The following is a 25,706-nucleotide window of genomic DNA, read 5'->3' as shown; positions in this document are numbered from 1 at the left end:
AATTGCAGAAATTTCTCAATGACCTGAAGACAAATAATGACAACAATGAAATAGATTTTGATAAAATAAACAAAGCTGGAAAATGTCTGATCAGGAAAATGTAGAGGCGAAACACCTGCAGCTTTTGTAAATAGTCTATATATGTCCCTTAAGAAAAACATTTTTATAGGAAGAATATAACAGATCATATAACGTGAGCTTCACATGGACTTAATGTGCTAATGTTGCATTAAAAGTCTTCTACAGGTTTAAATATTCCCAATTGTTAGCAATCAGAAACATTGTTAATGTCTAAATACCAGTTTAACTGTCTGAATGTATTTTGAAGCAGATGACTTTATATTCAGCGAACATGCTACATTAAAGAGTTTCAGTCTTAAAATGTTCAATTGTACAGAGTTATTAGACAATTCACAATTCATTTTTCAGGGGAGTGGGGCAGAGGGGGGGGGTTGAATGATTAGAAAGACAACAGGAAAAAAGACAGCCATCATACACAGTACCATATGGGACATGGGTTTCCAAAAAAACTTAGCACAGAGGGTATGAATCTCCAGAATTCTTTGTAAGGTGGACTGTGGAAACTACAAGGGTGGACAGAGGCACAGCTATTAAAGCTCTCCATCAGAGACCAGCCTTTAATGCTTATCTCAGTTGCTGTCTGTGCAGAGTGTGCACATTCTCTGTGACAGTGCGGGTTTAGTTTAGTTTATTGTCACGCGTACCGAGGTACAGTGAAAAGCTTTATGTTATGTGCTATTCAGTCAGCAGAAAGACTATACATGACTACAATCAAACCACCCACAGTGTACAGATACCAGAATAAGGGAATGTATGGTGCAAGATAAAGTCCAGTAAAGTCTGATTAAAACCAGGAAAGTTTGATCATCCTGCTGCAATAACGTCTGATGGGAGTAGATAAGAATTTCTAAATGGGAATAATGTGTGGCTAGTGAATTAAATGGATGGTTGAAATACATGGTGGATGAACTGAAGAGGCCGTTTCCATTCTCTAGCTCCGTGGCTCTTTCAACCCTGGATTTATTTAAAGACGTGGTAAACATTTGTTTTTAAAGATCAGGAATTGGATGCTCTGTAAAACAGGCACAGAAGAGGGCCAATGGTTGACCTCATCTTCTGAATTCCCAATAAAATGATCACTGGTCTTATTTAAAACTGAGATGCACAGGAATTTCTTAAGAAGGTAGCAACTTTCTAGAATTCTGTCCTTAAAGGATTGCAGAACTGTAAAAACAGATTGTACTCTTGAAGATCAGGTTGACAGACCTTTGAACAATTAGGGCAATTTGAATTGAGGACTATGTGGAACTGGCACTGAAGTAGTTTTAAGGCCTGAGGTAGATCAGTCATGTCCATATTTAATGGCAGCGCAGGCATTAGAAGACAGGTGGCTTACTCCTGCTCCAACTTTCTTGTATCTATTCCAATATCTCCTGGGACAAAATGTGATCAACCCTAAGATTATATGTTCCACATGAATTCCCCAATCTGGTATGAATGTACTTCATGCATCATTTATGGTGCAGCAGTTAAGTGATTTAACCCATTTTTAGAAAGTCTGCAAAGGTAACAGACTTTTAACCATGCTTCATGGTATTATTTGGAATGTTACTGTTAATACCCAAAATATTTGCATTGCACCGTTAGAATGTAATTTTCTCTATTAATTAATGCAGCAATACTTCTATGCTGGGAATATTTTGAAATAGAAGAATTTTCATGCAAAGATGAAAAGCTATCATTTATTCTAAAATGCAATTTGCATCTACTTAATATTCTGATTACGCCAAAGTCATGTTTTATTTTCTATAACATTACTTGTGCAAAGAATGACGCAAATGAGGAATGACTGCACATTTTAACTGGAGTACATTGTTCACAAGAATTTGTTTAATTGACAAGGATGGCATAACTCATATTTTAGTGGCTTGCAGATACAAATTTATTGCACTCAGATGAATGCACATTAAGTATTAAGGAATTCAGAACAAGTTATAAAGTGCAATGACTATTATATAAAATGATTGTAAATATTACACACTTTGATACAAATTGTCACAATGGACCACAGTATGTCTGCATTTGATGTAGAAGTCATGGATAGAACAATAGCATTTTCAAATCAAATTTATGTCTTGTTATCAATCCATCTAAAATGCCATGTTAATTTCAAACAAATTTATGGTAACAACTAAATTCAACCAATATTTTATTCACACAGTCAAAATAAATAAATTAACCATTTTTTAAGACCATGTCACAACAGAGGGCAGTGGAAGCCAAATCACTGGATGGATTTAAGAAAGAGTTAGATAGAGCTCTGGGGCTAGTGGAGTCGAGGGATATGGGGAGAAGGCAGGCACGGGTTATTGATAGGACACGATCAGCCACGATCACAATGAATGGCAGTGCTGGCTCGAAGGGCTGAATGGCCTCCTCCTGCACCTATTTTCTATCTTTCTATGTTGTATTGCAATAGATGAAAATGTATGATTGAATCATACATTTTTCTTTCTATTGTATCTGGATAAATTAATGACTTGTACAGCAAAGATTCTTAGACTAGCAGCAGGATTTTAAAATGTCGATCAATTTGCCCAATTCAAACAACGTGTCCTTGGCCCAAGAGCAGAAAATCCCTTTTGATCCCCAATCATCACTTTGAATCAAAGTTTGCAACCAATTTCACCAATGAACTAAATTCAGGACAAGTCTTACAATCAATAGGATTAAGCAACATGGTTTCTTTTCAATATCACCACCCCTCGCCCAGCTCCCCAAAAATCTCTATTTTTAGTTAACCCTTTAGTCATCTGACAAGGAATAAAGAATAAGAACAATTCAAAGCAAAAAAATAAATCTGACATTTTAATTTAATGCTGGATAACCTAAATCAGTAAACCAGGACATAAGAAAGCAGTTCCAATGATGCTTTGGTTCCTCCGTTTTAACGATCCAATAACTAATGCAGTTAAATAATCGTGTAGACTGGGTGAAATATTGGGATTTAAGGGTATTTAAATATATTCTAATTTGTCCAAATTCTATTTTGGATATTGTAACTGAAAAGGCACTAAACACAGAAAATTAATCAACATATGCATGTCTCACCAGGGCCTGATATAATTTAAGACATCTCTATTTTTGGAACAAAATCCTTTGACAATAAAGACGAACATATCACATGTATTTCCCATTCAAGTGTGACCAAGTCTCTCTGAATACCAACACCATTCAATCTGTTACGTCAAAAAAGATTTTTTTTAAAACCCAAATGGACAACCTCATTATCTTACATTTTAATCTGACTGCCATGTCCTCACAGCTTTTAGAGAGGCCCTGGAATATGGAGGGATATAGGTCACATGATGGCAGAGATTAGTTTAATTTGGCATCAACATTGAACATTGTGGGCCCCAAGGGTCTGTTTCTGTGATGTACTGTTCTATAGCCTGTCTATATCAGCCTCAAGCCTCTGCATATTCCACTAAATGCCATTCAGATTAGTGTCAGCAAACATGAATATATTACACTTGGTCCCTCTCATCCAAATCGATGAAATACCTTGCAAATCGCTGGGACAGCAGCACCCCAAGATTCAGCCTGCCAACTCATAACTTAGGTATTCTAATGGTCTGTTCATTAACCAACTCTCAGTTCACTCCAGTGTTCTTCTCCCAAACCCAAGGCTTTAATTTTGTTTAGTAACCTTATCGAATGCTGGCAGAAAGTCCACAAATTCTGTATCTGCAGCTTCTCCATTACCTATGACGTGCTTTTCATGTTATTGCTGACTGTCCTGCGGATTAACTTTTTTCTATGCACCTTGTTACCACTTCCATATTAACAAATGTTTGCTTTTTATTTACAATGACAAGGTCGTTTATAATTAGTGATGATGCTTCAAGAAGTTAATATTAACCAACAAGAGATTACCTTCCCCTTCTTCTACATGGGATATTTTATATCTAGTTAGAGGAACAAACAAAAACTGTTTAATATCTCATCTGGAATGGACTTGAACCCACCACCATCTGATTCACCAGTGCTACCAATGAGTTACAACTATTTCTTTTTTCTGCATCACTGCAAATATCAAAAAAATGCAACATGCATATCCAATTCCATTGGATAGTGAAGAATACTTCCCCTTTTAGAGAAATCAAAATAATTCTGCAGATTTGCTTTGGTAACAGCAGCTATTTAAAAAAAAAAAAAAGAATCAAATTAAACTCAAACGGAATCAAATAAAACTCATTAATAGAATCCTAACTATTATAAAATATAGTTGAGGTTATCAATACAGTAATTAGCATTTAAATTCCTTCCCATTTGCTTCTTCAACTTCAATATTTCCCTTTTGATCTTTACACAATAGTAGTCAGCGATAAATCAGTAGCAGTTTCAAATGCTATTTTTTTTAATAAACTATCAAAATACGGCAAAATGAATCAATTTTATAGCCAAATAATTTCAGTTCTCATCACAATTAGTAACCATACAATACTGCATCACTAATGTGACCACTGGAAATATTTCTGCAAAATCGAAAATAGCTGACATAACTGTTTTATTATGTAAACTACCAACACTAAATGAAAGTAATTATAAGAATCTTAGTGTAATCACCGATAAAATTGGGAAGATATATTTCAAGTAACTTCGATGTACATTTAGAAGAATCAATACGAATGATGTACCATTTGATGTAAGGGGAACTTTCAAATAGTGATTCTCTGTAAGTTTAAAGAATTTTAACCTTATCCAAAAACTACTGGAAATATCTCAAATTACTGTGTTTCAAATAAAAACATGTCTTCTTTGCTCCATGTTAATGGAATCTGGTACTTTTTTAGTAGTATGTTTGGCAAATAATAACATCTTGGTTCTAAATTATGCTTTTGGATACCACTGGGAAAATGCTTAAAACAGCATTTCCATACAGTAGTTAAATAATTCCGAATATTCAGATTTTAGTTCAATCAGAATATTTCAAGTGCATGGTTTTAATTTTGAGCAGAATTCTTTGCCCAAATTATTGTACAAACCCTTTAGTGCCCAGCTTTCAGTCAGCTTGTTCATTGCACTAACCTTATTATATATATTTTTCTAGATAAATCCTTAAATTACACTAGTTTTGAAAATGCTTTGAAAACATTTGCACAGTAAATTAAAATTGCTCATCACAATAAAAGTGAAATTTAATAAAAAATAGGATTTAAAAATGTATATTCTAAAAATGTATATTCTTCAAAAATAGCTTGTTTCTTCGTCAAATACGATCATAACCACGGCTGGTGAAACTCGATTTTGCATTCCACTCCACGAGGATGAAGGAGATGGTACCGAAGAATGCAGCCAGGCAGAGGATAAGTAGTTGCCATTGAAGCATTAGGTAATTGCTGTAACCAAATGCAATTGCTGCACAGATGGACTGGGGAGGGCAGGGGTGGGAAGAGAAAGAAAATATTTTAGTGAAAGAATAGGTAGCTCTGACGTATAGCATAAAAAGACCTGGTAATACCAGTATGCGTATTGAAAACATTTTTCTTGTTAAATATTAAAAATGACAATTCATTTATTTAACTATTTTTTAGTTCATTAGAAAGCTTTTTCATTCTTACTTGCACAAACTTGAAGACAGCAAAAGCTGGAGCACTCTCTTGGGCATACATAAATCCCACAAGGCTGAGGAGTTGTGTGTTGAAACAGCTGTCTCCCAGTCCCAGAAGGAAACTGCATGCTATTGCGATAAATTTGCTGGGGATCAAAAGGCATATCGTGAGCTGGAAAATTCATCAGTGCAAACAGGGCCATTCTCTTCCATAACTATCATATTATTTCTTTATAAACGCAAACTCTGTTATCTAGCTACAAAAAAAACCTTAGCTTTTGAAAAAATTTAGCCCATGCATTGAAACAAATGATTGAATTGAATTGAATAAATTTTATTAGCCAAGTATGTAGCCAAGGCCTTGGTGCTTTGCTCGCAAGGAAAACAGCACGATACACAGTAGACAATTAAAAATAAACCGTTATAATTTAAACATGTGAAGAATAAAATAAAATACCAGAGTAAAAGGAGGCTACACACATTTGGCTGTTGAGTAGAGCTACTGCTCATGGAAAAAAAGCTGTTTTATGACTGTCTAAGCATTTCTGACCCAATAGTACCCAACTCATAACTAATACTGCATTTGCATGAGAAAGAAGTGCAAATCAAAGTATATGACCAACCTTGGAATTAGAAAAGCAGCTTCATTTGTCCCAACATCAGAAACAACTGGTGCATCATTTGGCACGTTTAAGAATATGAGATAGTAGGCTAAAATATGGCAGAATAAACCCAGAAGGACTACAGGGTTTCTGCCAATGCCAAGATACTTGCTGAGGAATTTATTCAGCAATCCAAAAGTCGCACCACCTAAAAATGAGTACAAAAGAAATAAATGTATTTTCATTTAACAAAGTTTATTTTTTATAATAACAAACAGCAAACGATTACAAACCTATAATCTCTCCAACACCAACGAAGATGCCACTTAAACCAATCATGCTTTTTGCTTCATCCCCAAAATAATTTGTTGCTCCCAAGCATGTACCGTAGACCCCACTGAAAAATGTTAGCTCAAGCCCTAGAAAAGAAACAATTCAACATGTTATCGGTTCACTTATTAGACAACCTTCAATTTCTATTCTGAAGTGCAAGTGATTTCTTCACATCTTACTTTGCATTAGCCAGGCAATGTATCAGCTATACCAACAGATAGCCAACCAGCAAATAAACTGTACCTACACAGATGAAGTGTAAACATAATCCATGACACTCAGATCATGGAGATATATATGAGCTTGGAAAGCAGAGGACATTTCTTTAACAGTCAGTTATGTACTGAGGACCATGACTAAGTCCAGACATCCTTTTATCAGCATTGGGAACATTTTTTTCCTTAAAAGTTTTTTTTAATGCATTTCAATTCATAAAAATGTTACACATATGTTAAGATATTAACACGTGCTTGTTTTATATATTGTTACATTAACAAAACAATTATAATCACTCCATTAACAATTATTTTCAAATATATTTGAAATCTAGGGTGGTACATTGGCACAGAGTTAGAGTTGCTTCCTCACAGCGTAAGAGGCCTGGATTTGGTCTAGACTACGGCTGCTGACTGTATGGGATTTGCATGTTTGCCCTGTGACCACATGGATTTTTTCCCGGATGTTCAAGTTTCCTCCCACATTCCAAAGACGTGCAGATTTGAAGGTTAATTTGCTTATTTGAATTGTTCCTAGTGTGTAGAATAGAACTAGTGTAGGGGTGTCAACGCTGGTCGCTGTGGACTCAGTGGGCCTTTTTTTCCACGCTGTATCTCTAAACTTGCAGCAATTATTTTGACCCATTATGTACAGGAATACAAGAATTGAAGAAATAACTAATCTAGTTACCATTCAAACCTTACCTGTGTAGGCAATGCAAACACTTAGAAGCAGTATTTCCTTGGTTAAAAATATGTTGATTGCACTTTCTATTTGAATAAAATAAAATAATGTCAATTAGCATGCAAGAGATTTTAAGATAGGCATCTAATAAATTAGCGAATATTGGGTGAGTGCAAATATACATGAAAAATACTTACTGAATGCAGCTACTGCTTGTGATGGCTGTTCTTGAGTTCTGTAAATGATGCAAAACAATGTTAACAGCCCTGAAAAGCTAAGTACCACAGAATCCTGGACTTAGTGGAGTTTGATTTATATTTGGTATCCAATTGAATAGGTATATCTCATCAAATGAGTACAGCACACAGCTAAACAAATAATAATGGTTGCTCTTGCTTGCTCAGCATAATTATGGATCAAAATTTGATCAAGCGAGTCAAAGGTCTTAGAATTACCTTTCATTTGTTCTGATATGCATATTTAATTTGCACAACATATATTACGTCCTATAAATTGAAACATTGTTGAGTAAAATAATCAGTATTTGTGCATGGAACAATAAAAGTGTTGAAGATAGCATATCAATATTTGTGGATGAATACATTTTTATGAAGCTACTAAACTGCCATGCATTTAGAATATAGACAAGTTATCTGAACTGCTTATAAAGAGTACAACTGATTCAGGGAAAATAGAGAACTGAACAAACTGGGAAAAAAATGCATTTACAGCAGCATGTTACAAAATGATTAACCTATTAAATTGTTTCCCATTACAATGCCCTCCATAATGTTTGGGACAAAGACGCATCATTTATTTATTTATCTTTGTACTCCACAATTTGAGATTTGTAATAGAAAAAAATCACATGTCGTTCAAGTGCACATTGTCAGATTTTAATAAAGGCCATTTTTATACATTTTGGTTTCACCATGTAGAAATTACAGCAATATTTATACATAGTACCCCCATTTCAGGGCACCATAATGTTTGGGACACAGCAATGTCATGTAAATGAAAGGAGTCATGTTTAGTATTTTGTTGCATATCCTTTGCATGCAATGACTGCCTGAAGTCTGTGATTCATGGACATCACCAGTTGCTGGGTGTCTTCTCTGGTGATGCTCTGCCACGCCTGCATTACAGCCATCTTTAGCTTATGCTTGTTTTGGGGGCTAGTTCCCTTCAGTTTTCTCTTCAGCATATAAAAGGCATGGACAATTGGGTTCAGATCAGGTGATTGACGACCACTCAAGAATTGATCATTTTTTAGCTTTGAAAAACTCCTTTGTTGCTTTAGAAGTATGTTTGGGATCATTGTCTTGCTATAGAATGAACCACCGGCCAATGTTTTGAGGCATTTGTTTGAACTTGAGCAGATAGGATGTGTCTATACACTTCAGAATTAATTATGCTACTACCATCAGCAGTTGTCTAATCAATGAAGCCAGTACCTTCAGCAACCACACATGCCCAGGCCATAACACCCCTACCACCGTGTTTCACAGATGAGGTGGTATGCTTTAGATCTTGGGCAGTTCCTTCTCTCCTCCAAACTTTGCTCTTGCCATCATTCTGATATATTAATCTTCGGGGGGAGGGAACTATGTATAAACACAGCTGTAATTTCTATATGGTGAATCCAAAATGTATAAAAATGGCCTTTAATAAAATCTGACAATGTGCACTTTAACCACATGTGATTTTTTCTATTACAAATCTCAAATTGTGGAGTACAGAGGCAAATAAATAAATGATGGGTCTGTCTCAAACATTATGGATGGCATTGTGTATAGTATATGTACTCAATGCCCACAAAGTGAAATACAACTCTTTTCAGCAATTTTGTTATTTACACACACACACTATCAAACAACAAAATAAAATCTAAAATTGCCCTAATGTACTAAATGTGGAATTGTTCATCTTTGTCTAGATTTCTTGAACAACGTGCAAAAAAATGTTCCAAACTTTAAATAACTACAAGAGGTAGGAGTTACTTTTTTTTTTTAAAGGAAAGTAAAAAAGTTTACCTAATCATAGGTTCATGCACATCATCAGATACATTGTTTTCTGTGGACTGAATCTCTGAGACAGGTTTCCTTATAAGAATGAAGAAAACACTTCCCACCAAACTGATCACAGTGAGTGCAGTATAAACAGTCCTACGATTATAATCTGAAAATACCCAAACAAAACTACAATGAGATGATGAAGCAACTAACGTTTATAAAATAGCAAGAAACTATAACTAAGAATAGAAGCAGAAGCTTTAAGAGAAGGTGGCCAGCTCTGTTTTATTCAGGAACAGAGAATGGCACCTTAAAATATGAAACATCAACTAAGGATTATTATGATGACAGTTGCCTATTGATGTGAACACAAAAGAGTATTGAAACATTGATATGGCCACAAAAAAGCAGAACTCTTAAATCACTTTATTCATTAGTCACATAGCGGAATATTATACTCTTTCAGATTTGTCATATCTTGCTGGAAAATGAAGAATAGACTTGGATTAAAGGAACAATCCCCACTATGTCTTCAATTGGGTTGTGCTTCACACACTGCCTTTGCAAGGGCTTTTATTGAACAAGGGCTTTTATTGAAATGTAATAAATAAGGTATAAAATCTCATAACACGCACCAATATTTGCAATAGAAAAGCTTTGGTACTAAAGTATAATAATAAAGATAAGCATGGAGAAAAATTAAAGTTATACAGTGCCATACAGACTGATGCAAAATGATTATGCCATTTCAAAATATTTAGAATTGTTCCTTTATTTTTAGTTTCTTGGGGTATTCTATTGTGTAACAGTTTAGGTTATGGATGCAACCCCTTCAATGCAGAAACAAAACTTTAAAGTATTAAAAAAAAAGAGTCAACATTATAAATTTGCTATTCAGCACTAGTGGTCTGCAAGAAAATGTTATGGCCAAGTTCCTCCTTATATTTGTGCAGCATAGGCAAAGAAAACTGACCTGAAATATGCTTTTCTCCTTTCCAGGCAAAATATATATACAGATTTCCAAATAAAAGACTAGGATAAAGAAATAAAATATTAGTTTACATTCAAAATAATAATTAAACAAGACTAATGACACAATTAGCCAAAAGACAAGTATTCACTGAAATATATATATATATATATATATAATGTACACATGCGAGTGTGCACGTACGAGTACGAACACGCACATATAAATATAGGTGTATGTGTACATACACACACACACACACACACATATGTATGCAAGTTTGTTAATTTCTAAAAATCACAGCTCACATACATATACACATACAGGTGCACAACCTTTTATCCGGAGTTCCGGAAACTGAAAATCTCCGAAAACCGGACATTTCCCCCAGGATGTCGTCTGCACACCAAAGCTCGCATTTGGCGCCAAACTTGACCCGAAACGACCCGCGGTCAACCCAGGTCTGTACTACTGTAGCGGCTGCCTCCTCCCCGGAGACCGGGGAGACACTTAAACATCTGTAAATCATTGCTTAAATGTTAGTCAGTTAGTTTGGAGGGCTTTTATGTGAAGGGGGGGGTTAAGGGGGAAACTTTAATTCTTAGTCCCCTACCTGGTCGGAGAGGCGGGGAGCGGGCAATGCCTTACCGGGTCGCCGTGCGGTAAGCTCCGGAGCGTTGTGGCCGCCGACTCCCAACATCGCGGAGCTGGGGCTGCGGGTGTCCGGCCGCGGGCGGCGCTGGATTTGGAGCGCCGCGCAGCCAGGGGTAGAGTTGCCGGGGTCGGAGCACCAACCGGCGCCGCCCGCGACCTACCTAATCTACGCTAAAAATCTTCCATTCGGAAATCCGAAAAATTCCGAAATCCGAGAAGTGTCTGGTCCCAAGGCTTTCGGATAAAAGGTTGTGCACCTGTACTATATAAAACACATATATACACTATATATACCATATATATCCCAAAGATGCCATTATACTGCTATATTTTAAAACATTTTTAAACTGGGTAAGAATGGTGAAAGGGGAGAGGGTTTGGAGAATTCATCCAAGGGTAGAAAATGGGCAAGCATATGCAAGTTTGTTAATTTCTAAACGGTACAGCTCACACCAATAAGCAATCAAAAGCTTTCACTTCCTCAGAAACACAAGCAGCATGCAAAGTTTTAATTTTTTTTAAGTTGTAACACTGATCTAGAGGAAGTGAAAGCGTTTGATGCTTGTTGGCGATCTGTAACTTTTAGAAATGGACAAACTTGCAAATGTTTGCCCATTTTGCATACATAAACCCATATTTAAAGAGGAATAAAATTAGGTAGGAAATATCTTGCCTTGAAAAAAATCTACAATACACACATTTGCACATCCAAGTAGATTTCAGTTATTGTCACTTTAAAAAAATACCTAAATTGCAACAAAGCCCAAAATATGCCACTGTTTCTTCCAATTGTATTTTCATCCGAATTTATTGTCAAACAATTGCCTTGTGCTGTCCATAGCACTGAAAAACATCAAATAAAGAAATGTTCAATCATTCAATAAATTTCAAGCAATATTACAAAATATTTAATTGGAAGCATTCATTCCAGTTAGATTTCTCCCAATCTTCAAAATGCAATTCATTTAAAATAACATATAGTACTTTGATTTATTAACATCAGACATAGCACACCAAGCATTTACTCCTTCTGCACTGACTGCACAGAGTAACATCCACAATTTCACTAACTCATTCCTCTAGCAGCTCAGCAGCCTTTTAGGCAATTAGTTCTAAACACCCTGTGGATGGAAACAATTTCCCACATTTCCTCTCCAACCTTTCTACTAATTACTTATTAGTAAAATCTATTCCCCCTGTTTGGCGATCAATCTACCAAGGTCCTTCTTATTTACTTAGTCTCAAACCCACACATATTTAATTACCCTTGAAAAAAAATCAATGGCAGAAATAGAGGCGACAAATATCAGGGAATGAAGTTACAAAGAAAAACTAAAACCAGGCCTAATTTCCTGTTGAATGAAATAAAAGTCAACATGATATAGCACATTGAAGTTTAATACAAATGCAACCAGATATACTGTTCATTACAGTAAAATATTCCAATAATTTACCACTAAACAGGGTTGATCCCTGAATACAGCCAAAAAGAAGGAAACTGTGGTTACATTCGCCAAGTTCAGGAGATTTTGTTGAGGTCAAAGTTCAGAAGAAAAATGTCATGAGAGATGGCTGCCAATGATGAGTAGAAAAAATAATTCTTCAGCAGTACTTTTGCCGGGTGTGAATGGAGGAGGTTGTATGATTCTCCAGAGGTTATTTTGAACGAACATTTTTCAAAGACAAAAAATGAAATTGAATTCTCCAATTGAAAATGTGCATTAAAGGAAATTGAACTGTAGCTCTGTCCATGCCCCACAACCTGCCTGAATGTGTTTCACCTTAAACATGTTAATAACTTGGATAATTTAAAACCTACAAGTGGCACAGTGGCAGCACCAGAGGCCCAGGTTCAACCCTGACCTCAAGTGCTGTGTGCGCAGAGTTTGCACGTTCTCCCTGTGACATTGCTGTCCACCAGCTGCTCCCGTGTCCTCCCACATCCCAGAGGTGCGCGCATTTGTAGGTCAATTGGCCTCTTAATTTTCCCCAGTGTGTCAGGAGTAGGTGCAAAAGTGGGATAACATGAAACTAGTGTGAACAGGTGATTGATTGTCGGTGTGGACACAGTGGGCAGTTTCCAGGCTGCATCTCCAAACAAAATAAAACTGCCATTTGTACGGTAAAATTTAAACGTTAAGACTTGTATCAGTTTTACTGGGGGCAACTGACTAAAAGACAGTTTCATTCAAAGTTTATCAATAAAGCTTCATCTCCTGCCAATTAATGGGAGTAAAACATTCAGCAACATTTGTCATTTATAACGAAATCATTGTTACAAGTAAAAAATGAGAATTGCTGGTGAGGAGTGAGAGTGAGTAGCGAGAGGTGTCAAGTTCTATAGGAAATCATGATATCTGGTCACATTAAGAAAAATACATTCCCAATGGGTACACTTTTAAAGAATAACTGAAAATACCAACTGAAAGAATCTATAGATTGGGAGCTGGCTTATGTACATTGGAATAAAAAAAATAAGAATTTGCATGCCCGATGAACTTTTCAAACGGTTTGTTTACTACATAGCAATGCTTCAGTAAGGCAAAACAACACTAACATTCACAGAAGGATGATCTGAGCAGGCCAACAGTTCAGAAATAAAACAAAATTAGGTACATAGAAATAAAATGTGGTTGCCTAATCTGAACCTCATTGAAAACAACTAATAAATGAAGACCAATATTAACACAGACACATGCAGATTTTTATCTTCCAAACACAATGTAATGAATGCAATCCATTTCATTGGGGAAAAACAAATAATGATCCAGGTCAATGGCCTCCTATTGGAACTGCAAGAACATTAACTGACGGTGCCTGACCAATCTATTCCCATAATTAGACACATAGATTAAATTTGATTTATGCAATGAAATGAATATGAGAATACAGAAACTACCTCCCTATGGATTTTTGAACATTATTTTAATCAAGAGAATGAACAGGATTACATTTGATTAGTTGTCTATCTGAAAGATAATAGAGATCTTTACTAAAAGCTCTTCCTTTGTGTTTTATTCATGTTGCTTAATACATATAAAAAATAATACTGACCTGCGGCTGCTATGCCAATGATGACTGAAGCCAAGTAAAAGGACCAAGTGTACGGCTGAATGAAGACTGCAACGTAAGCACTGAAAATAAAGTTTAAAATCAGATATAAATGTAATCAAATATAAATCAATTAAGCAGCATCCTTGCATTACAGGCAGGATTATATGGAAAAGAAAAAGAAACCTCTCCAAAATGAAGGATGTTGTACCTGTATGCCGAATACTTATTTTCCCCCAAGTTGTCTTGTATGCTACATCCACTAGTTCTTCCTTATAGACCACACATGGCAAATCCCAAAAAACAAACATTGTCAAGAATAGAAACATAGAAAATAGGTGCAGGAGTAGGCCATTTGGCCCCTCGAGCCTGCACCGCCATTCAATATGATCATGGCTGATCATCCAACTCAGTATCCTGTACCTGCCTTCTCTCCATGCCCCCTGATCCCTTTAGCCACAAGGGCCACATCTAACTCCCTCTTAAATATAGCCAATGAACTGGCCTCAACTACCTTCTGCAGGAGAGAATTCCAGAGATTCACCATTCTCTGTGTGAAAAAAGTCCTAAAAGATTTCCCCCTTATCCTTAAACTGTGAGCCCTTGTTCTGGACTTCCCCAACATCGGGAACAATCTTCCTGCATCTAGCCTGTCCAACCCCTTAAAAATTTTGTAAGTTTCTATAAGATCCCCCCTCAATCTTCTAAATTCTAGCAAGTACAAACCGAGTCTATCCAGTCTTTCTTCATATGAAAGTTCTGACATCGCAGGAATCAGTCTGGTGAACCTTCTCTGTACTCCCTCTATGGCAAGAATGTCTTTCCTCAGATTAGGAGACCAAAGCTGTACGCAATACTCCAGGTGTGGTCTCACCAAGACCCTGTACAACTGCAGTAGAACCTCCCTGCTCCTATACTCAAATCCTTTTGCTATGAATGTCAACATACCATTCGCCTTCTTCACTGCCTGCTGCACCTGCATGCCTACTTTTAATGACTGGTGTACCATGACACCCAGGTCTCGTTGCATCTCCCCCTTTCCTAATCGGCCACCATTCAGATAATAATCTACTTTCCTGTTTTTGCCACCAAAGTGGATAACCTCACATTTATCCACATTATACTTCATCTGCCATGCATTTGCCCACTCACCCAGCCTATCCAAGTCACCTTGCAGCCTCCTAGCATCCTCCTCACAGCTAACACTGCCCCCCAGCTTCGTGTCATCCGCAAACTTGGAGATGTTGCATTCAATTCCCTCGTCCAAATCATTAATATATATCGTAAATAGCCGGGGTCCCAGAACTGAGCCTTGCGGTACCCCACTAGTCACTGCCTGCCATTGTGAAAAGGACCCGTTTACTCCTACTCTTTGCTTCCTATCTGCCAGCCAGTTCTCTATCCACATCAATACTGAACCCCCAATACCGTGTGCTTTAAGTTTGTATACTAATCTCTTATGTGGGAATAATTTCCTTCCACAAAATGATATTGAACCCAACAATTATATTATGGCTCAGAAGCAATGATTAACTGTATTCAAGGACTATGTACCAACCTTTGCTAACCTCTCACTTTACAAAAACATTCTTCCAAGCAAAGCGGATTATCTCACACTCCCTCAAGTGAAGAAGGGTTTCGGCCCGAAACGTCGCCTATTTCCTTCGCTCCATAGATGCTGCTGCACCCACTGAGTTTCCCCAGCAATTTTGTGTACCTCCCTCAAAGCATGTTCCTTTTGGTATCGTTTTGGTATCACTTAATGGGTCAACCCTTCACGCAATCCCTACTTCCTTCAGTTTTATATCATCAGCAAAATCAGGATTATTTACACTCGGTGCACTGATCTAACTCATTGATATGGATCATAAATAGCTGTAGCCTTATCACCAGTCCTTGGCCCAGTCCACTAATTACTCAAGGCCATTGCAAAAAATGAGTTTTCCTATTCATTGTTTTCTGTTCATTAATCAATCCTTATTCCTTGCTAACATATTACCTCAAGCTCACAAGACCTGATCTTATGCAACCACCTCATGCTACCTTATTGAATTCCTTCTGAGAATACAAAAACTCCATCCACTATTTATCCCTTACTATCAATTATAATCCGTAAAAACACAAATAAATTTGTCAAGGACTATTTGACCTCCACATAATTAATTGTACTGGGTTGATCTGATTATTTGTAATTCGCAGAAGCAATATTTTATGACAGTATAGTTAGGAAGCATGTTTAAATACTTCTAATTACATGTATCCTTTTACTGTCATTGTATAAGCAGCAAACATTTCTTATTAGAACCATTCGTACGCATCAAAGTTAGTAATTGATAGTGACAAGCCAAATGCTTATATTGCAGAATATCGACATGCACAAAATAAAACTAAAAACAAATTCCAACACTTAATTGATATACAGACTGATTTTAGTTAAAGAAGTTTAAAAAAAAATTTTAATGGATAATGGAAAAAAAGAAATAGTGTACAAAATGACCAACAGGATCAATGTCTAGTTTACTAAGAACAACATTCACACTGGGGTGCTTCCATCTACATTGTGAAAACCACCCCCTATTTATAAAATCATAAGATTAAAAAAATTGAATTCTGAAAATTTAGAAAATAAAGTAAATGGTAGCAGAGTAAGGTGGAATACAGACAAAACAAAAAAGTGAACTTTATTTAACTCACCTGTACACTAATCCAGAAATGAACATGGAAAGTTGAGATCCCAAAAGAGCAACAATTGATGGAGTCAACAGATTGGAGGCAGAAAACACAGTGTAAATTATGGCCAAACTATAAGAAACATAAATCAATGTCAGCACAATAATTTGCTAAAAAATAACTGCATCCCCATTTACAATATTTAAATAAATAATATTGAAATACTGATTTAAGACAGGGCTGTGGTGGAAGAACAATATTCAGACCGGAGGTTTATGACTAATGGAGTTCCGCAGGGATCTGTGCTGATACCTCTGTGAAATGTGATATATATTATTGACTTGGACGAAAATGTAGATGGCTTGGTTAGTGAGTGATTATGTGGGTGGGATTTATTACGTAGTCGGTGGCGTGTTTGCTGCTGGGTTCTCTTGCGCAGAAGCTTAGTTTGTTAGTTTTAGTTTTAGAGCTCGACATGGCTAGAAGGAACACCCTTCGACCGTGTGGAGTTTTGCCGAGACATGAGGAATTTTCTAACGTTTAAAAGCGATAAGCTGGAGTTTGACGAAGATTAAAGTGTACGAGTCAGAGAAGAAGATTGGATGAATATCTTACTGTTTTTCTTCAACAATAAAGAAACTATTAATCAGAAGACTGTGTAATGAAGATTTATAACAAAGGGCATTTCTACAAAGGGTGCAGAGGAGGTTTACCACAATGATGCCTGGAATGGAGGGTATTAGGTACAGGGAGAGATGGACAGACTTGGATTGCCCAGGCTGATAAGGAAGACAGGAGCGTTGGAGGTTGCTACAAGTAAATAATACCCGATACAAGTAAATAAATTTGAGGCGCATAATTCTCAGTCAAAAAATTAAATTCCTGGGATGGAAATATCAAATACTTGGAGGGCATAGCTTTAAGATTAGAGGGGCAAAGATTAAAGGAGATGTGCAAGGGTGGAGAGTGCCTGGGACGCACTGCTGAGGGTGGTGGTGGAGGTAGATAGTGGCATTTAAAGGACTTTTGGATAAGCAGGTAAAAGAGAGATATGGACTATGTGCAGCCACATAAAGGTTGGTCTTGGCATCATGTTCGGCACAGACATTGTGGGCCAAAGGGCCTGTTCATGTGCTGCACTGTTCTATGTTCTAAAACTGCAACAGAAACAATGTTGTACTTTATCAAGTTATCATATCCTACTCTCAACATAGATAAAATATTACAAATTATACTACATATTGTTTAGCTCTTGTAACATTTGCAAGGGTAGGCTTGCTATCTCAGTGTTACACAAGTCTTCATACAGTATCATTCCACAGAAGAAAATAAACAAGGAACCTGGTATATCCACTTCCATGAAACTGTGTGCTGTTGATGCTCTTGATGACGGTTTGCTGTTAAACAAAAATTAATATTTTAATCTAAAACAAACATTCTTTCCCATTGATCATTAATATCTACAAGTTATTCTGATGTTTCAAAACTATCCTGTTCAGAATAGAACTTTTGAGAACACCTCATGGATATCTGAAAGAACAATAGCCAGCAATCTCACTGTGACCCACCGGGTGGCGCCACACGATGGCAGCCTCACCAACAGTCTGTCTCGTCCTTTTCTTCTTTTGTTGTTTTTAGTTTTAAATGTATGTTTTAGTGTATCTTTAGTTTGTATTATGTGCGGGGTGGGGGAAACTTCTTTAAATCTCTTTCCTCGACGGAGATGCGACTTTATCCATATTGCATCTCCGTCCGCACTGCGGCCTAACATCGTGGAGCTGGCGGTCCCTTTGCAGGGGATCGACTTTTGGGAGCTCCAACCTCAGGAGCCTACGGACTTAACATCGTGGAGTTCGCAGCCCCTTAGTTAGGGATCGACTTCGGGAGCTCCAACCGCAGGAGCTTCGATCGACCCGATGCGGGATCTTCGATCGCCGGCTGCTGGAGCTTCGATCGCCCCGACTGCGGATGGTTCGACTGCCCTGACCCCGGGAGAAAAGGAAGGAAGTAGATAATACGTTATTGCCTTCCATCACAGTGCGCTGTGGTGGATGTTTATGTTAATATTTATGTAGTTGTGTTTCTTACTGCTTTTTTGGTATGACTACGGCAAATCACATTCCGTGGATGTTCTTACATACTTGGCAACTAAATTCATTGTATCTTGTGACCGTGTCATTGCATTTTGGAGTATCTGGTGGATGACATTGGTCTACTTTGAAAGAGTTGTTTACAAGCGCTTGTTATTTACTAGAATTGGAATGTTAGTTATTTTGTTGCTGCAATCAATCTTCTGACATAAATTGGAAATAATTACTTGCAGAAAGAGGCATCAATGCTCTCAATTCTGAGGTTATAATCTACCAGTAAGCATGCAGGTACAGCAGGCAGTGAAGAAAGTGAATGGCATGTTGGCCTTCATAACTGTGGCGGGACTGACCTATGATGAAAGAATGAGTCAGCTTGTATTCGGTGGAATTTAGAAGGATGAGAGGAAATATTACAGAAACATATAAAATTCTTAGAGGATTGGACATGGTAGACGCAGGAAAAATGTTACTTATGTTGGGGGAGTCCAGGACCAGGGTTAAGAATAAGGGGTAGGCCATTTAGGACTGAGATGAGGAAAAACGGTTTCACCCAGAGAGTTGTGAATCTGTGGAATTCTCTGCCACAAAAGGCAGCGGAGGCCAATTCACTGGATGTGTTCAAGAGTGAGTTAGATTTACCTTCCAGGGCTAAGGGGATCAAGGGACATGGGGGGAAAAGCCAGAACAGGGTACTGATTTTGGATGATCAGCCATTTTCTATGTTTCTGTCATACACAAATAGTTTGACATTTTGAATTAGATTCAACATTTTCTGGTAAAATGTGCTCACTGTTGTGACATTACAAGAGTCTATACTTCAGAGTATTCTCTTAGTTTTCAGATTCTCTAATTAGAAAGCTACATTATAGGTTTAATGGCTTAGATATGTAGAGTTGGCAGCAGAAGTTGAGCAGCAAGGATGGTAGAGGTGGGTTGTAGAGGTTTCATAGCGAGATCGTCCACATAACTATTTGGAGACCTAGGAATTCGCGGACAGAGTTTGTATCAGGCTGTAAAGCAAATGTCAGATGCAGCAGAGCAAGGCAGTAGGTGGACAAAATTGCTGGGGAAACTCAGCGGGTGCAGCAGCATCTATGGAGCGAACCCGCTGAGTTTCCCCAGCAATTTTGTGTACCTTCGATATTCCAGCAAGGCAGTAGGTGGATTTGGTGGTGAAGAAATAGTGTCAGTTGGGGGCAGAAAGGAAATGTATGACATGCAGTATGTGTATTTCTTTGTAATTGTAGTCAGTGCAAGTGTTTCCCAGTCTTATGCAAGGTGATATTTCTGGTGTTACAAGCTTAATGATGGGCTAGGATTAGTGGAAGATAGAATGCAGGTGTTTAGCATTCGTTAGAGTGAGCTAATTGGCTGCAGCTTCCTGTATTTAGTAGATACTGGTAGCATAGGTGGTGAGAGAGGGGTTGTCAGAACCAACTGTTGAGCCTTCCTGAGGTGCTGTGGGTTTAACTCAATGAAACACCAATGACGAGAGGTGCCCACTTGATAACCCCAATTATATACTTGCATCTACAGGATTAGTTTTTTTTAAATAAAAAGGGGGAGTAATCTGTAGCTAGCTGGGTTTTTTTGCATATGAAGTCATTTATTGTAAGCTGGTGTCTTTAGTTAGATAATTCTTTAGTTTTTGGCTTGGTTTTCTTAGTTAGTGCTTATCCTGGAGTTATACATGCACTTTGTGTTTTAATTGTAATTTATAAGTAATTTCATTTTGTTACTTCACTTTCAGCACATATCAAAATGTAGAACTTCAAATCAGATATATGTTTGGTAAAAAAACACTGGTCCCACCAATTATTCCCCATAATATTTATGTTCAAACTCTATGCAAAATTCAGCAGAAACAGGAAAAACATAACCAGCTGATCACACAGCATCAGTGCGAAGACCTGGTCTGATGACAAATTTTTGACCTGAAATGTTAAGTCGGCTTTTTAGGAGTCAAGAGTCTACAGATGCTAGAATTGTAAGCAAATCACAAAGCGCAGAGCAACTCGGCGGGTCATGCAGCATCTACAGGGAGATTAGGAAATGTAGATGCTGGTTTATTCTTTTTTCTAATACAGTTTATCAACATCACTATGCTTTATTTGTTATTGTAATATAACATCAGCAACACTATCCTTTATTTAATATTGTAATGTAGTTTATTAGCAACAGTATCTTTTATTCCTTATTGTAATACAGAATTTCAACACTATCTTTTATTTTATATTGCAATATGGTTTATCACTCACACTGTTTTATTCTATATAGGGGGGTTGCACGGAAGGTCACTGGGTCACAGGGCTCGACGCACGGAGCCGCTAAATCCAACTGGAAGACATCCGTCACTTCCGGTATATGTTATTAATGCTAGAAACGCGTACTTTCCTACCTGTTAAAAACCGCCAAAATGTTGAATTTTGCGCTGAAAAAAATTGTGGGAGTCGGGGTAAGTGTGAGAGACATGTACCCAACTTCAGAATTCCAAACGTGAAGCGAAATGAAGGTATAGAGAAGCGAGAACTGAAGGGACTACAGCAGCTAAAGTGCTTGGTAAACATTGAAAATATTGGGAATTATCGCGTTTGCTCACTGCATTTCATCAAGTAAGGCATTATTTGTGTTTTTTCTTGATTCCTTTGGTATCTAAAAAGTTTCAGAAGTGATAAATCTGGCTGTAATTTTTTTTAATCGCCCATGGTTCTCGTGGGTTTTTACATACAAAATGAAAACGCATCTGAAGAAAAATTTACAGCCAGATTTATCACTTCTGAGAATTTTTAGATACCAAAGGAATCAAGAAAAAACACAAATAATGCCTTACTTGATGAAATGCAGTGAGCAAACGGCCAATGTACGCCAAGCACTCTGTCTGTTGTTGACCCCTTCAGCTCTCGTTTCTATCTACTGTCATTTCTCCTCACTTTTGGAATTCTGAAGTAGGCTAAATGTCTCTCACGCTTATCCCGATTTCCATAATTATTTACAACGCAAAGGTTGACAATTTCAGCAGGTTTTAACGGGCCCGCTACGCTGGAAACAATGGTAAGTGCCTACCTGTAGTACATCATGTGTAATCCATTTGGAGTAGCGTAGCAACAGTACGGGTCATGGGTCGTGACCCGACTGCCGTGAAACCTCCCTATTGTACTGTGGTTTATCAGCACCACTATCCTTCATTCTATATTATACTAGCATAGCCATGGACAGAGCAGCAGCCCCGGCAGGACATAAGCTACGAAGCTGCATCTGTGGCTGGGAAAAGATAACATCAGAGAAGGGTCTCAAGATCCACCAGGGCAGGGAAAAGTGCCTGAGAGAGCTTGGTGTGAGGCCTCGCATTGACCATTACCTTCTAAGAGGTAGGCCAAATCAGTCGAGTGAAGCCCAGTGGCAGGTTAACCACCAGAATCCACAGGGTATCAGCACCCCAGGCGAAGCTCAACCAAGTACTGTCCCACCAACGGACACAAGTCCAGAGCCCAACCAGCCACAGTCAGCGGTAGAGAGGAAGATGGAAGGAAAAAAGCAGAATGGAGCAGTCACTGGCTGTGGCTGAAGAGAAAAGATGCTGTCTGGGCTGTCACGTGACCATCTAGAGGCTAACCACAAGACACACACCCAGGTCTGATCACCCTGCGGTGGGCCTGCCTCGACTAAGGGTGTCTTGTGATAAAAGGCCGAAACACCCAGTGACGTTGAGGTACACAACTGAAGACGTGTCTGATTGGTAGCAAAATCACCTAGTGGCCACCCCCAAGAATACCGGGTGTCAGTTATGGTGAAGAACCTTCGGGATTGTAACATCCAGTCCTACTAATCAATATCAAATCCACTATCACTTCTTCTTTATTGCAATGTAGTTTATCAGCAATATTATTCTTTATTTTATAATGCAATATAGTTGCAGCACCACTCTGCTGTATTCTATATTCCACTACAATGTATCAATGCCACTATCCTTTACTCCAGGGGTCGGCAACCTACGGCCCCCGGGCCGAATGCAGCCCATAACCTGAAGTTATCCGGCCCACTGGTGTATTTTTTTTCTGTAATCATTCGGCCCACAGTCTTCCATCATCTCTGGTACCTCCCGGGCCCCGACACCCAGGTGCAATGACTCAAGGAGGCCCGCACTGGCGGCCGCAATGGCGGAGCCACTGAGCGCCGAGCTCTGGCTATACCGCATCCTGCGCAAAGCCGCCGGCACAGCTGCACACCTTCTGTGTATGGGCTTCACTGTCGGGATCGGGGTTGTCAATAGGCCGGGGACGAGTGAGTGTGAGTATTTGAGCCACTGCCTTCAGGACAGTGCCAAGGCAATGGTTCATAGGTGTGCCATGTTCATGAGCGCCCGTAACTAGGGGCCAGTGCTGTTAAAATGCCGTTTTCTCATGCCTGTCCGAGATATATTTTCTCAGGCTACTACCTAATGCTGAACAATCGTTCCGACTGCCGTTCTCTGAATTCTTTTTTTTAAACAGCGGGACAATTTCAGCGCTGGAGTAAAATAAAAAGCTACTTCTAACGCAGGCAACGGAACGGATCTCACGTCCGGGACAAAACATAAGGTAAGTCGTTTATTTTACATATAAACTTGCTTCTTAGGATTACTTTAATCGAAATGTCATCAGCGAATATGTGATTATGTAAATATACGAACCGGCAGTGTTTTTCCTGCCGATTTGGGGTTTAAATTCACCGCAACCGCAACGTTCGAATCGATAGCATTCCACAAAAATACATTCGCAAGATGATTAAAATGGCCATTAATTTACGGGAATTAAACACTAAATTCCTTCCATTTGGCCTATAAATTCATGACAATGAAATTTAAAAATCATGTTATATTGTGAATTCTTGTGTGAATGTTATTTGGACACTTAGGCTATTTAAAAATGCTAACCTTTTCTTAAGAAATGGATAGATGTTTAGATCCAGTAATTGAATTTTGTAATTAGCTACAATTAGGTAACTAACTAATTATATGCTTTAATTTCAGGTCATCCAAGTAAGATTGTTTCACATTTGTTTTTGAATGCTTCAATCTATAATAACTGAAAACTTCATTCAGTTCTCTTAATTTTACGGGCTTTTGACTGTCCTCGATCACAGCTTTTGAGTTAAGTCAATGGAAAAGCAATAGGGAACAAGATGCTAATTTCAGAGTATGAAAATGGCCATAACCTTTTTAATACTGAAGATATGAAAGTGAATTAGGTATCAAATTGGACTGGTGCGCCAATAACAACTTGGCACTAAACACCTCCAAGACCAAGGAGCTGATTATTGACTTCAGGAGGTCCCATACTGGAGAACACGCCCCAATCTCCATTTATGGGGAAAGTGTGGAGAGAGTGTCCAGCTTTAAGTTTCTGGGCACTCACATTTCAGAAGACCTCACATGGTCCACAAACACCGCTGTGCTGGTCAAGAAGGCACAGCAACGACTGTTCTTCCTGAGGACATTAAAAAAGACTGGTCTGCCCCAACAGCTGCTGACAACATTCTACCGCTGCACCACAGAGAGCATACTAACGTATGGCATCTCTGTGTGGTATCTCAGCTGCACGGAGACGGAGAGGAGAGCTCTTCAGCGCGTCGTCAACAGAGCGCAGCGGATCATCGGGATAGAGCTACCAGCCTTGGAGGGCATCTACCACACGCGGTGCCTCAGGAAGGCCCTCAGCATCCATAAGGACTCATCACACCCCTGTCACGGTCTGTTTCAACTACTTCCCTCTGGCAGACGTTACAAGGCCTTCTACGCCCGAACCTCCAGACTCAGGAACAGTTTTATCCCAAGAGCTATAGCGGCTCTGAATCGGCCCAAATGAGTGCCCCCCCACCCACCCTCTTTGGACAGTCTCCCTCAGATGGTCACGTCAATCAATTCAGCTTGCTTATTTATGTATTGTATTTATTTACCATTCTTGTACATCAGTGGAGCTGCACACTAAATCTCGTTGCACTGACGTGCAATGACAATAAAAGATATTATTATTATTATTATTAATTAAACTTCTTTTTATGCTTTATCTGATAGGATAAATTACAGACTTGATTTAAAATCTCAAAATTTTGTGACATTGCTACCTTCGATTTTCCAGCATCTGCAGTTCCTTCTTAAACAATATGTTGTATTAGTGACAGCTGCAGCCACGGTTAAAGTCCGGGCCGTGAGCACTCACCTCAATGTTCCCACAGGTTTGAAACGCAGTGAAAACGAACATAAAAGAGCAGCCCAGAATGATGACATTGGTTAATTTCCTTGTTTCGGGCGTCATGGCTGGGTCTGGGGTCTGGCGCCTGGGCGCTTGGGGCTATGGGGCCGGGGGTCTGGGGCTTGGGGTCTGGGGCTTGGGGTCTGGGGCTTGGGGTCTGGGGCCGGGGGTCTGGGGCCTGGGGTCTGGGCTATGGGGCTCTGGGGCTTGGGGTCTGGGCTCTGGGGCTTGGGGCCTGGGCTATGGGGCTCTGGGGCTTGGGGTCTGGGGCCTGGGCCGCGGCCGCTGAAGTTTGATGTTTCTCTCAACAATTAAACGTCTTCACTCTCTCACTGCCACCGGAAGCGACACGCGCATGCGTATCAGCCCAACCGACAACCGCTGCGTTATGTCTTTACACCGCGGCACTTACAATTGCATTTAATACGCTGGCGGCAAACGGTTTGCTGTAAGGTTTGCCGTTTTATAATAAAATCGAAAGGAAAGTCAAAAAGAAAAACGGCGAACTACAATAACCAGAAGGCATTTCGCTCTAAGTGATTTAATTTTGAAGTTTCGA

General features: G+C 38.7%; 1 protein-coding gene across 2 annotated transcripts; it reads right to left on the bottom strand.

The window, feature by feature from the left end:
* Window positions 1–1,864: 1,864 nt before the first annotated feature.
* Window positions 1,865–25,511, bottom strand: mfsd11 (major facilitator superfamily domain containing 11). 2 transcript variants are annotated; one of them, XM_033044610.1, is made up of 13 exons: window positions 25,115–25,511; window positions 18,169–18,224; window positions 16,852–16,959; window positions 14,161–14,240; window positions 11,853–11,949; window positions 10,456–10,514; window positions 9,504–9,648; window positions 7,668–7,705; window positions 7,491–7,556; window positions 6,531–6,656; window positions 6,259–6,445; window positions 5,646–5,781; window positions 1,865–5,455 (listed from the first exon to the last, which is right to left on the bottom strand). In XM_033044610.1, the coding sequence occupies exons 1-13, from the start codon at window positions 25,208–25,210 to the stop codon at window positions 5,294–5,296; spliced, it is 1,356 nt and encodes a 451-aa protein (XP_032900501.1). In that variant the 5' UTR covers window positions 25,211–25,511; the 3' UTR covers window positions 1,865–5,293. The 2 variants fall into 2 exon arrangements, with proteins under 2 accessions (XP_032900501.1, XP_032900502.1); XM_033044611.1 differs by having other exon boundaries at window positions 16,852–16,858; window positions 25,115–25,265.
* Window positions 25,512–25,706: the final 195 nt, after the last annotated feature.

Source organism: Amblyraja radiata, chromosome 26, assembly GCF_010909765.2.
Source record: "Amblyraja radiata isolate CabotCenter1 chromosome 26, sAmbRad1.1.pri, whole genome shotgun sequence".
Classification (NCBI taxonomy): Eukaryota; Metazoa; Chordata; class Chondrichthyes; order Rajiformes; family Rajidae; genus Amblyraja; species Amblyraja radiata.
Note: the sequence above shows the minus strand (reverse complement) of the source record. Positions and strands in the feature narration are given on the sequence as shown.

Bases quoted from the DNA above. Each gene is read 5' to 3' on its own strand.
- mfsd11 (XM_033044610.1), bottom strand. From the start codon at position 25,210: ATGACGCCCGAAACAAGGAAATTAACCAATGTCATCATTCTGGGCTGC. The intron at 14,241-16,851 runs GTGAGTTAAATA...CTTTATTTTCAG, and splicing joins ATTTCTGGATTAGTGTACAG to TGCTTACGTTGCAGTCTTCA. The intron at 5,456-5,645 runs GTAAGAATGAAA...TGCCCTCCCCAG, and splicing joins CTGTCTTCAAGTTTGTGCAA to TCCATCTGTGCAGCAATTGC.